This window comes from Siniperca chuatsi, linkage group LG8, assembly GCF_020085105.1.
Source record: "Siniperca chuatsi isolate FFG_IHB_CAS linkage group LG8, ASM2008510v1, whole genome shotgun sequence".
In the NCBI taxonomy this organism is placed as follows: Eukaryota; Metazoa; Chordata; class Actinopteri; order Centrarchiformes; family Sinipercidae; genus Siniperca; species Siniperca chuatsi.
The window spans coordinates 6,566,670-6,580,000 of record NC_058049.1 but is presented as its reverse complement, the minus strand read 5'-3'; the positions used below and the strand labels follow the sequence as shown (position 1 = coordinate 6,580,000).

Sequence of the window (13,331 nt, the reverse complement as noted above, 5' to 3'; positions counted from 1 at the left end):
TATGGATACCGACTCAGGAACGGGGCCACCATCAGTCACCTCCTCTACATGGATGACATCAAGCTATAAGCTAAGAGCGAGCGGGACATCGACTCACTGATCCACACCACCAGGATCTAGAGCTCTGACATTGGGATGTCATTCGGGCTTGAGAAGTGCAGTTGAATGGTGACAAAGAGAGGGAAGGTAGTCCACACAGAAGGGGTCTCACTCCCAGAAGGAACAATAGCAGACATTGAGGATGGTTACAAGTACCTTGGAATACCGCAGGCAAATGGCAACCTCGAAGAGGCAACAAGGAAGACAGCAACGGCCAAATACCTCCAACGAGTAAGGCAAGTCCTAAGAAGTCAGCTCAATGGCAAGAACAAGGCCCAGGCAATAAACAGCTACGCCCTGCCAGTGATCAGATACCCTGCGGGAATAATAAGGTGGCCAAAGGAGGAGATACAGACCACAGACGTTAAGATGCGAAAGCTCCTCACCATGCATGGAGGGTTCCATCCCAAATCCAGCACCCTGAGACTGTACGCTAGCCGTAAAGAAGGCGGCCGTGGACTAGTGAGTGTGAGAGCCACTATCCAGGATGAAACATCCAAGATCCACAAGTACATCCATGATAAGGCCCCAACAGATGACGTGCTCAGGGAATGTCTCAGGCAATGGGGAATAGAGGAAGACGTGCTGGAGGAAGGACCATCATGGGAGGACAAACCCCGACACAGGATGTACCACCGGAACATAACTGAAGTGGCTGATATCAAGAAATCCTAGCAATGGCTAGAGCGGGCTGGACTGAAGGGCAGCACAGAGGCACTCATCATGGCTGCACAGGAGCAGGCCCTGAGCACCAGAGCAATAAAGGCCCAGATCTACCACACCAGACAAGACCTAAGGTGTAGGCTGTGCAAAGAGGCCCCTGAGACAATCCAGCACATAACTGCAGGGTGTAAGATGCTGGCAGGAAAAGCATACATGGAGCGCCATAACCAAGTGGCTGGCATAGTGTACAGGAACATCTCCACTGAGTATGGACTGGAAACTCCGAGGTCAAAGTGGGAAACACCTCCAAAGGTGGTAGAGAATGACCGAGCCAAGATCCTGTGGGACTTCCAGATTCAGACTGACAGAATGGTAATGGCGAACCAGCCTGACATCGTGGTGGTGGACAAACTCAAGCTCCCAGGTCCCAGAAGACCTGAGCTCGAAGAATGAGACCACCCGCGGAGGGAGAAGGACAAAGTTTTTTATTTATATATATATCTATCTCTATATATATATATATCTATATCTATATCTATCTCTATATATCTATATCTATCTATCTATATATATCTATATATATATATCTATATATATATATCTATATCTATCTATATCTATCTATATATCTATATCTATCTATATATATATATATCTATAGATATATATATATATACATATATATATATATATATATATATATATATATATATATATATATATATAGATATATATATATATATATATATATATATATATATATATATATATATATATATATATAATATATATATATATATATATATATATATATATATATAGATATATATATATATATATATTTTTTTAATTTATTCATTTAATCAACACAGAAAGTAGTATGAACAACACACCAGTAAATTCATACATATTGCAGGACTATACTGTATTGTACTGCATTACTTTGTACAGGTGTTTTTTCTGGTCACTCTATTTCTTATTACAAATTTCTTCAATTCATATCAGTTAGGATTGGACTAAATGACTATTTGTACAGTAAAAAACACAGTAAAACAAATTTGTCAAATGACAGTAACTTTGCATATATTGTTTATACTATTTTAGATATCCCTTTAATATCTCATGTTGTATTAATTAATTGTGGGCAATGTTGCAAGTCAATGACCGATGTCATTATTTTTGTGTTTTGGACTGTTGGTTGGACAAAACAAGCAATATGAAGACATCACTTTGGGCTCCGGGAACTTGTGATGGGCATTTTTTACTATTTTCTGACATTTTATAGACTAAACAAAAAGATAATGAAGCAACAATCTTGATTATGGATTAAGTTATAAGTAAAAATGCCTACAAGCACTGTATACTGTGACAGACATTTTACCCATATGGCCCTGTCCACAGAATTGCAGCTATACAGTGAAAAAGCATTTTAATCTGGTAATTGAGATGCACAACATGTATACCATGGGAAGTTTATGTTCAGGTATTGTGTTTCACATTTTAGCCATGTAAACAACATTCATAATAAGAGGACCTGGCAGTAACACAGTAAGCTTATGTTTTAAAAGCATCCAAAATGATGAGCAACTAGTTGGTAAAGACAGCAATTTTCAAACACAACACTGAAAAAAAATGGGGCCACACTTTCCTACAATCTTCCCTGCAGGTCTCAGTGGATCTAATTACAGCTGTGCCAGCAACCCCCCTCCCCCCTAACACACACTGGACTGCTTACTCCTCCTCTTCAGGAGGGCGTTAACATCCTGAAATCCTCCAGACCTCCTGCTTGTTCCTGGCCTCTTTATGACATTAGTCTAGCGTTTGGGACTGGCTTTCCTGGGTCCATGTTAAGCCTGAGTGTGACAACTGCTCATGACTTATAAAAACCACAGCAGCGTTTTGATACACTCTGACTTTGTTGTTGATGAACTCAAGTGTTAAAGAGTAGGTGATGTGTCACCAGTCTCCCTGTCTTTGTAGCTTTATACAGAATTTTTGCATTATCCTGGTGAAAACACAAATAATAATAATAAAAAAGTAATCCTTGTCCATGTGCCCTAATGACTTACATGATTAGTGTTATTCGAGAAGAACCAGCTTCTTGGACCATTTTCACAAAGAGTCAGTACTGAGGAAGCAGGTGTTGTGATTGAATCGCTTTCTCTCTGATATTGTCAAAGAGAAAATGTCAGCAGCTATAAACATTATAGCTGATTCAGTTTTTTAAAGTTCATCTGCAGTGTGAGTGCATGTTTAAAGAATCTTTTTATTTTTATTTTAAAGGAGCGCACAAAACGTGTATGGCATTTAAAGTGAGGCCGAGCTGAGTTAAGGCTGCATCCGCTGCTCGCTCCAAATGATCATCAGTATTTACTTACTATTCTGGGTGCTTAGCAACATAATTACACTGCCTACCCTTGTTTTAGTGACATAGCTGGTATAAGCAATGTGCTCAAACACCACCTCAGGTTTCTCACCAGCTACAGAAGACTGAGGTCCAGTCTGCCAGGTAGGGCTGGTCGATGTGGGAAAATGATGAAAAAACAGTTTTTTCATATTAGTTGATAGACACATATCACAATATAAATTAAAGGTGGGGTATGCAGTTCTAATCCAATACATGTCTTTTTGTCAAATTTGGCGAATATCTCCTCGCTGTCTGCTAGCTGTCCTTTTTGTGTGTGCTGAAAAAAAATTGGTGTTTGTATACAGCCTAGGCTCTGTCAGGTAACATTAAATTACTTGCCCACAGACATTCAGCTTACTTTCTAGTTTACCAAGATATGCTGTTGTTGTGAGTATCGCTGTCTGGAGCTGGTGTGCTGGCTCTGGGAAACGATCTCCTTCTCTCTGGCTGTTAGCTTCTCAGCAGCAACTGTAGGGACAGTTGGCTAACCCACAGCCTAGCTAACGTTAGTTACATTACTTGCTGTGTCATGGTGGCTCTATATCATGGTATTGGATTTCTCCACCTTTAAGTCACTAGTAAATTTCCCTAGTTGTAGATTCCGAAACAAAGAAACAAGGGGGAAAAAAAATTATAATGTTGCGGTTTGTGTTTGAGACTGCTTGGACTCCGAGTGCCTTATTGTATGATGATGCTTCATATGATACACTTTGTGGCTGTCTTTGTTGGCACAGGGTTTTGTCAGAGTTAACAATATACACACACACACACACCAATCTGTTTTGTGTTAGACTTTAAGTGACCTAGAGCAGTTTCGGACGGACTCATTTAAACTGAAATGATATTTGATTAATCGATCGACAGAAAATTAACATTCAATAATCAATAAATTATTTAAGTAATTTTTCATGCATCAAATGCCCAACATAACTTCTCCAATGTCAGGATTTGCTGCTTTTCTGTGTTTCATATCAATATTTTTGACATTTGGATTTGGACAAATCAAGAAATTTGAAAATGTCACCTTTGAAACTTCACTTTTCTGTCATTTTATAGACTAAATGATTAATCGAGAAAATAATTGTTAGTTACAGCCCTAGCTTCATTCACTTCATGGCCAAAGTATGGCCACACCGCCGACATGATTTATCCACAACGGCTCTTTCCATTTAAGGTTGTTGTGTCTGTTGAACTGTTGCTCTCTGTGCCGACACGAGAAAGTTTCGTCAGAGGAAGCATTCGTCTCTCCAATCTAACAATCTAACTTCTGAACAAAAACAATAGCATGTGGTGTGTTTAGCTAAAATCACCCAACCCTGCAGTGTCTATTCGGGGAAATGTGCCGTTCATTCCTAAAAGACTGGGTGATTGGTTAGAAATAGCTTTGTTTCTGTGATGTGAAACGTTGTCAAGCAATGTAACTTATCGACAGTATTTTGAAGTTTCGTAATTGAGGACATGTTTCTATTGCGATCAGTGTTTACATCACCCATCACTAGTGGCAGAATTACAAGACTGATTTTAGTCAGTGGTTGTTAATTGGCTTTTGGATTTATACATTCACATATAAAAAGTTAATTCCACAGCAGATTAACAAGGGTTTATTTTTAGAACTACTTCAGGTGATCTGCCACCATCTCCTCTGCAGCACAGATGACCACTGGGCCTTTCTCCAAAAACCTCCATTACCGCATTAACAGACAAGCACATACTCACTCTCACACAAAATGCCCATCCAAATCAGTACTGTAGTATTGAGTCTGTGTGAAAAAAGTGAATAAAATGCCAGTGGGGTGAATTTAATTTGCAAATCCATTTGCATTACGAGTGTTCGTGGGTAATACTTGACATACCTGATGTGGTTAATGATGAGGCTGGAGGCGGGAATGAAGAAGTCGTCCACCCTGTCGAAGCGTCTGCCGACTGGCTGTGTATGAACAGTGTGGTGGGACACTCTTCCACTGGCTTGATTGATCACCTGAACACCAACAGAGAATGAGGTGGGTGTTAAACATGAGCCTGATAAATATACTCAGTGCTGCTGGTTTCTACTCATTTAATTCTGTAACTAGTTTATAACCAAAAGGGAGCAATACTTGTAATTAACACGTTTTATTTTTCATTTTTAGTAAGAGTTACATTTCATAAAAGTAGTGTCCACTCAAATAAATCACTTAATATATTGCTATCATGTTTATCTTAGCTTGGGTGCATTGATATGAGATACAACTCTTCAGCCTCTTCCCTTATTGCTGAGATGTTGGAGCTTCACAGTGGGTGGTGATGTGTGCTGTTGTCACTGGTGTCTAAATAATACTTGTGCATGCATGGAAGCGTGCAGACATGTGCTTGTGTGTAGGCAGGGTTTGCTTTCATTGTGCCACAATGCACAAAGCAAATTGCCACAGACCAAACCCCGCATTGTGAATTTCTGTGCAGGCGATGGCAAGCACGATTTTCAAGAAAGTAAAACTACTCAACACTTGAGCTGAATCAAGTTGACTCTCAGAGGAAACAAAACAAACTTTGAAAAGAAACAAACATTTCATTACTTATTTGTTGATTCTATTTTGTAGCATGACCTTCGAATCTGTCATGGTGACATACAGTGTAACCAATAAGTATTTGGATAGTGACACATTTTTGCTGTGTTGGTTCTGTAGTCCAGCATGGTGGATGTGAAATAAAACAGTAAAGAGATTGAAGTGCTGACTTTCAGCTTTAATTTGAGGGTGTTCACATCCAAAATAGGTGGAAAGTGTAGGAACTCTAACTTTTCACTGTCCTGCTGAAAAACTAGGGGATTACAAAATAGTACAAGAGAGGCTACAATTCCTTTACTGCTCACCTAACATGGATGTGACTAGAGCTTGACCAATTAATTGGCCATGCTGGTATTAGCTTATTGCAGATACCGTAAATTCTTTTTTATTTCTAATTTCTCCTGTTCCTCACTTAATGCAAACTGAAAACGTCCTCCATGTTTACCTGTTGTCTTGATAAATTCAGTATAATGCCCATTTCCACAGCACAAATTCCATCAGTAAAGCAAGAGTCATGTCAGCACTTTACCCTCATTCATCGTTTTTATTTCAAATCAAATGTGCTGGAGTTCTGAGCCAAAACAATTGAAAATGTGTCATTGTCCAAATAGTTAATTCATAATTAATAGTCACTTGTGTAAGTAACACACTGCACTGTAAGTGACTATTAATTGCCCCTCATCAAGCAAGACAGACAAATCAACAATTGAAAATCCCAGAGAGGCTGTAGTGATCGATGCCACATTTGTCATATTGGAAAAAGGAGACGAACAGGACAAGTTGAGGAATTCACATTTAATTAGTTGTAATGCCCTGCCAAGATGGTGATTATAAGGTTATTTACAATATACTGTACGAGTGTTGCTATGAAAAATAAGTTGCTCAATTTGTTGTAGGTAGAATAAAGTCTATCAGCGTGAATATAACTGATCATTGTGGCTTTTATGCACTTCATGGATTGCCTTTGTTGACAAACCTATGGTCAAGAGAGCTTATATGAAAACCTTTTCACACATGGTTATTATTGAAATAAGCAGTCATCACTTTATATTTATGGTAATTTGATCTAAAGCTAAAACAGACAAATAATCGGTCACTAGTTTGATAATCAATTAGTTGTTTGAGTCACTTTTCAAGCAAAAATGCCAAACATTTGCTGATACCAGCTTCTTAAATGTGAGTATTTTCTGCTTTTATCAGTTTTATATCATTGTAAACTGAATATCTTTGGGTTTTGTTCTGTTGGTCAGACAAAACGAGCAATTTGAAGACATCACTTTGGGCTCAACATTGTGATGGCATTTTTCTGACATTTTATCAATCAAGAAATTAATACACAGAATAACAGATAACTTGACCTGACATTAACAGGACACAAATACATGTGTAACACAAACACATGTACTGCATCTCTGTGCTTGTATGTCTCATTCTCTGCCATTCTACCATTTCACATGGATACATCTCTATGGAGGAATTAATAACATTTGAAACAATTAATAACATAAAAAGTCAATTGTGGACTTGCCTGGAGAGTAGGAAAGTTCTTCTCCACGCCTCCCCAGCTTAGCAGCCACACCTGGTCATGAGATTTGTCATAGTGAAGCTTCACAGGATAAGGGTCGGTGCTGACCGTCTGGAGGGGGACACACAACCAAACCAAACAGAGTATTTAAAAATAGCAGGGCCGCAGAATAACAATTGAAGAGATCCCTCTTGGATGTGCAGTGGTAATGCTTTTGAAAAGTTTTCCTGCAGACTAATACATTGGCGGTTGACAGGAGCAAGTCTTCTTTTAACAAGGCAGACCGGAGGTGTGCTTTTTATGTATAGTGTTGAGCTGCATTTCAAATCAAGTGGTGACAGACACAATTGCTTTACCACACTGAAGTAATTGCTTTCAGTCTTTATCCATTCCTTGACACTCGACGGCAATATTCCAAGTCAGAACAATAGATGAGTCGCATGTGACAGAAAAGCGCTCCTCATGCATTATGTCCACCTGAGTGCAGATAGACAGCCAGCTCAAAGGGAATAGGGAAAGCACAGGGGAGAAGAATACATGCAGTAGCTACAACCTCAACAGCAGCAAGAAAAAGCAATCATCTTTTTTCAAGAAAATTATTGCAACCCTGTATTCCCACAATCCCCTTTGACTGCAGTTTACTTTCTATACTATTTGTTTTGCTATGGAGCCCTAATAGTATTGTTTACCTAGGCAAAATATATATTGTTTCACTGAAAGAGCAAACAGCTCCTGAGAGGGTTACTGCAAATAAGATGAGAATATCTGTTGAATCCTAACTAATCTCTGAGCATGTAGTCATCTGAGAAAACAGGTGTTCATGTTGTTCTTTTTCTCTTGACTAACAACTTCTTTCTGGCTGAGGAAGATTATCAAGATCCTCAGCCAATATGCTCGCTTAACTCTAGTGCGACTGCAGATCTGTCAGAGATGACGCACGGAAAACATTACAGCAACATTTATCCGTGTGCACTTTGCAATTAATTGGTTATAACATGCAAAATACAATCTGCTCATTAAAAAGTCTTCACAGAGTATTTAATTGGTTACAAATTTCAAAATGCAATTTGCTCATTATTATTACTTTATGCACGTCAATCATATTAATGATTCAATGAGAAAATATTGAGCAGGGAAACCAAAACCAGAACTTGTGTCTCTCTTACTATTCAAGACGAGACAGGGTTTCAGGTGGTTAATTAACAACTGCTAATATAATGCAATGAAGCTAAACCTCTAGGCGACTGAATAATGAGCTTGTGACAGTCTCTGGGGCACCAACCTGCTTACTGGCAGGTCCCTGAAAGGCTCGCAAGCTGTAAACAGCCATCACGGTGTCAAAAACATCTGCAGGGATCTGAGCAAACCTGGATTAACCTGACACACCCAAAAACCCACTGACAACAATGATTTAACTCAGCGCTGCTCACTCCAAATGTGCTGAATGTTGTCATGTAAGAATTGTGCTACGTCCTGAGCCTGCCTCGCAAAAATAAAATTCCCTTAGGAAAAATAAATGGTGCTGCAAGGTGGTGGAGTGTTTGAAGGATAGCCTCTTACACCATCTGTGAGGAAAACTGCAGGGGTTGCCATGTTACAATATCTATGAAGGGTTGCCAGGTTACAGTATCCATGAAGAGGTGGGTCTCTGGGTTACTTGGTCACCACATCAGTGTGCCGGTTAAGTGTAGGTCTTGACTGTTGCAGTATGTATGAAATGGGTCAGGTCAGGGGTTAACAGTTGAACTAAAGGTTAAAAACCGATCTTGAAGCTGAAAAAGCAGCACTTCAGATCGTCAGTGCAAGTGGAGAAGAGCAGGGGTGATGCACTGCCGAGGCTTTGGACAAGTGAGAAACCTAAAAGACATTGTCATGTAGAGAAAATGTGGAACCAGATGAGACAAAGTCCTTTTTAATCTGTTGTCAAACTAGGTTTCTTTCAAATCCCTTTATCAAATCTAATAAGGTTTAGCTTTCAACATTTGCAAGTAACTAAAATTATACATAATTAAAACCCAAATAATTAATTGAGATCTGTCATCAGCATTTGTTGGCTGAGAAGGCAGAAACAGTTTTGAGTGTGAGCCTTGGTAATGTTCACAACCTGAAAATGAGATGAACAGCACAGGATATGAAATATTTATTAAATGTATCTCACAGCTATCTAACAGCTGTAGACTTACTTTGACACCTTTTTTTTTTACAAGTTACTTCATCTAAATACTGAAGGTCCTGATTCAGAACTAGTAAAAGTTGATCAACTTAAAATATTGTTATGATATTCATGAAAATTTCACTGGGACATTTTCCTGGAATTGATGTGACACAATCAACAAGAGAATTTTTCGACAGAGGTTTCACCACTCTGTGGACACACAGTCCACTCGCAGTAAAAGAGAGGTGTTCATCTTTCCTCGCAAATGATCCTTGGTTGAGTACAGACAGCAGCTTGCAGAGAGCATTTTAATTCTGTAAAGGTTAAAATTAAACTAAAGTTGATTAGTTACATCTGATATAATCTACTGCCGGTGACATTTATCATTTAAACCGGCAAAATGTAGGACAAATATTTGAATCCTGCTGAATCTTTTCGACATAGCTCTTTGCTAATAATAATAATAATAATAATAATAATAATAATAATAATAACAATAAAAAAATCCAAACAGATTTGATGTCGGAGCTTAGTGATTACGGTAATTTTGCCAACCACAAACCAGATCCAAAATGGAATCTGCAATCAGAACCCAACTCTAAACTTATTTTCTTAACCAGTTTTTGACCTTGCTATGGCTCTGTTGCCTTCTGAGAGAGCAAACAGTTCTTTAGTTTGTCAGGCTTTTATTTTATTGTCTTATTAGCCTTTCTTGTTATTATTTTGTGGTGAGAACCAATAAAGAAATTTCTGCCTTGCAAGCAGCCTAGGACGTAATTGTTACAATTGGTGCGTTCGAGTGGTACTATAGTATCAAAGAAGATGAACAGGCTTTAAGCAACACACAGACTGCACCACTTTTCATCAGGATTGCTTCATTTTGGAGTAATTTTAAAAAGATTGTAATCACATAAAATTCTACATATACAGGCTTGCATTATGATTGGCTGACTATTGTACACCTGTTAACAAGCAACTAAGTGACTGATTCAAACCCCCTGCAAGTACTGTTGCTATGTCAGTCAATGTAAAGTCTATACTATTTAGCCACTTACTGCAGTTTAATATTCACTAACTGTAGCCAAGTTATTAACTCTAGTAGATGTTAGCTAATACTGGTTACTTAAACAGAAAATGTGACTTTTATGGTTACCTTTGAACAGATATAGGTCCTTAGTGATGCTGAGCTGACTATGAGGTCTCCCTTGTGGTTTAATACATTCTTGAAATTTAGATTTGTTTTAAGCTTTAGAAATGGAATCAAAACAACACCGTCCACACAATCAGGATATTGAGTGTCGCTGTTGCATACCCCCACATCTATGAACCATCGTTAAAGTGTCCGTTATTTGTAGCATATCCTGTAGCGCAAAGTATCAGAGCGGAAAGATGACCACGATTGTCCAAGTTTGTGCTTAGGGTAGCTGTGATTGGTGCATTAAGGAAAAGAGGCGGTGCTTAGTATCAGTCAATTATTGGCTTTAACAACATTATAACATCAGAATCAGATTTATTGCCAAGTAGATTTACACATACAAGGAACCTCCTTTGGCATTTTGGTGCAAACAGTAAACATAGTAGAAATAAAGATAAAGCAAGTACTGCAGGTCAAGAAACATAAGATAAATTTGACAATAAGATATTAAAGAATATGTATGAAAACAATGATTTAAATTACTAGTTAGTTTGTGCATTTGTTTAGTTACATTAGTTTGTGCAATGTGCAAAATTTTCACTCCTGCAGTGGAGAGAGTCTGAAACAGTTTGTGTCCAGGGTGGGAGGGATCAGCCGCAATCTTTCCTGCTTGCCTCAGGGTCCTGGGAAGGTACATTGCAGCCAAACAACTTCTTGGCGGAGCGAATGATACGCTGCAGTCTGCCCTTGTCCTTGGCAGTAGCATCAGCGTACCAGATGGTGACAGAGGAGGTGAGGATGGACTCAATGATGGCGGTGTAGAAGTGCACCATCATTGTCTTTGGCAGGTTGAATTTCTTCAGCTGCTGCTGGAAGTATATCCTCTGCTGGGCTGTCTTGGTGAAGGAGCTGATGTTGAGTTGTGTTGTCCCACTTGAGGTCCTGGGTGATGATGGTGCCCAGGAAGTGGAAGGACTCAACAGTGACGACAGGGAAGTTACACAGGGTGATGGGGGTGGGTGGGGCTGGGTTCTTCCTCTAATCCACAACCATCTCCACTGTCTTGAGAGCGCTGAGCTCCAGGTTGTTCTGACATCACCAGGGGAAACAACTCAGCTTTGAGTGGAACTGGTGCTGATGGTCCAGGAACCAGAGACATGTTTCCCCATCCTCACATGCTGCCTCCTGTCAGACAGGAGTGTGTGATCCACCTGCAGGTGGAGTCAGGCACACTCAGCTGGGAGAGCTTGTCCTGTAGCAGGGCCGTGATGATGGTGTTGAAGGCAGAGCTGAAATCTACAAACAGGATCCTGGTGTAGGTTCCTGAGGAGTCCAGATGCTGGAGGATGAAGTGGAGGGCCATGTTTACTGCATTGTCTACAGACCGGCAGTGGAATGTAAACACCGACCCAGAATGTAGGAAACAAACTCACTTGAATCACTGTCACATCGTTGCACCAGCCACTGTTGATGTAAAAACAGATACCAACTTTTGTTTTGTCAGAAAGTTGTGTCGCGATCCACTCTGAAGAGTTGGAAGCCTACTAGTTGCAGTGCAGAGTCCGGTATCGATCCACACAGCCACGTCTCCGTGATGCATAAAACAGAAGATGAATAAATGTCTCTTTTTTTCCTCATCAGTCGCTGAAGTTCATCCAGTTTATTGCACAGTGAGCGCATGTTGGAGAGAAATATTCCCGGTAACGGTGTGCGAAGTCTGCGCCGATGGCGCACAAGCGTACCGCCACACTTCCCTCTCATGCGTTTCACTGCATGAGCAAAGGTGAGAGCACCTTTGACCAGAATTGTCCATTAATTCCACTGATGGAAGCGGAAAAGAGGGAAATAGGTCCGCTGGTGTAGTTCCCCTGATGTTCATGAAACATCTGGTGAAAGAGCTCTGGGTATCACAGCAGAAAACAGACAAAACAAAACAACGCGCACCAAAACACCGAGGCAGCTATCCGTGGAACCATCTTGAACCATCTGGCTTTGAGTATCTGAACTAATGCAAAAGCTGTTTCCAAAAAGTCTGGATAAAGTTCACATGCAGTTTGGGTAAAAGTCAGAGCATGTAGCCCAATGCTCTCAAATAATTGAGTTTCTGGATGAAGGACAATGTATTGTATCAAACTGAATCCTGAGTCGAAGAGGACGATTTCATGAAAAAATGTGTCCTTCATTCAACAAAATCAATCATAGAAAATACCCATATGAAGTAATGATTTATGGAAGGTTCTTGTGAAATGTTTTTTTTTTTTGGTATAACAGGCAGATTTGTTAGAAAGAACCTTCACTTATACAAAGGCACAAACAGGAAAGATTATTCAATACCCCCCCAACTCCTCTCACATCATACATTCTTGAAGTCTTGCTGGCAAAATGGACATGTACCTGATTTTCTAATTTAGCCTGAAAACTACCTGAACAGCCTTCTGAGACTGGATGTCAACTATGAGCACTCGATCCAAGGTTGGCTGTGTCACATAAATAAACTTGTCCTTGATGTTGACCGCTGATGACCACACACACCTCTGAACCTCCTCTCCTGGTGAGGTGGGGCACACCTCCTCCTGGAAAAAACAAAAGCACAGACACATTCACTGTTAACTAATTGTTTTTCATATCACAGGGAAATACGTCTCATTAAAAAACAATTATCTTCATCCAGTCGCTATTCTGGGTTGTTTACTACTTGCAATCTTATCACCTATGCTAATGTGAGTCGTGTTATCTTGGCAACTTAGATAAATGAGCTTTGCGAGGTCCTGAAAAATCTCTGTAATCGCTCCCATTTGTCCACA

At 39.7% G+C, this 13,331-nt stretch overlaps 1 protein-coding gene and 1 long non-coding RNA gene across 6 annotated transcripts in view; one reads left to right on the top strand and one right to left on the bottom strand.

Moving 5' to 3' along the window:
• fstl5 (follistatin-like 5) overlaps nt 1-13,331 on the bottom strand; it is a 183,655-nt gene that overhangs the window by 9,353 nt on the left and 160,971 nt on the right. For all 3 annotated transcript variants that reach the window (XM_044206146.1, XM_044206147.1, XM_044206148.1), the window contains 3 exons: nt 12,951-13,100; nt 7,241-7,348; nt 5,023-5,147 (listed from right to left, as the gene is read on the bottom strand). In XM_044206146.1, coding sequence (XP_044062081.1) covers nt 5,023-5,147; nt 7,241-7,348; nt 12,951-13,100 — 383 coding nt within the window. The remainder of the gene's footprint in view (nt 1-5,022; nt 5,148-7,240; nt 7,349-12,950; nt 13,101-13,331) is intronic.
• Nucleotides 1-13,331, top strand: part of LOC122880732 — a 157,229-nt gene that overhangs the window by 119,155 nt on the left and 24,743 nt on the right. The window lies entirely within an intron of this gene.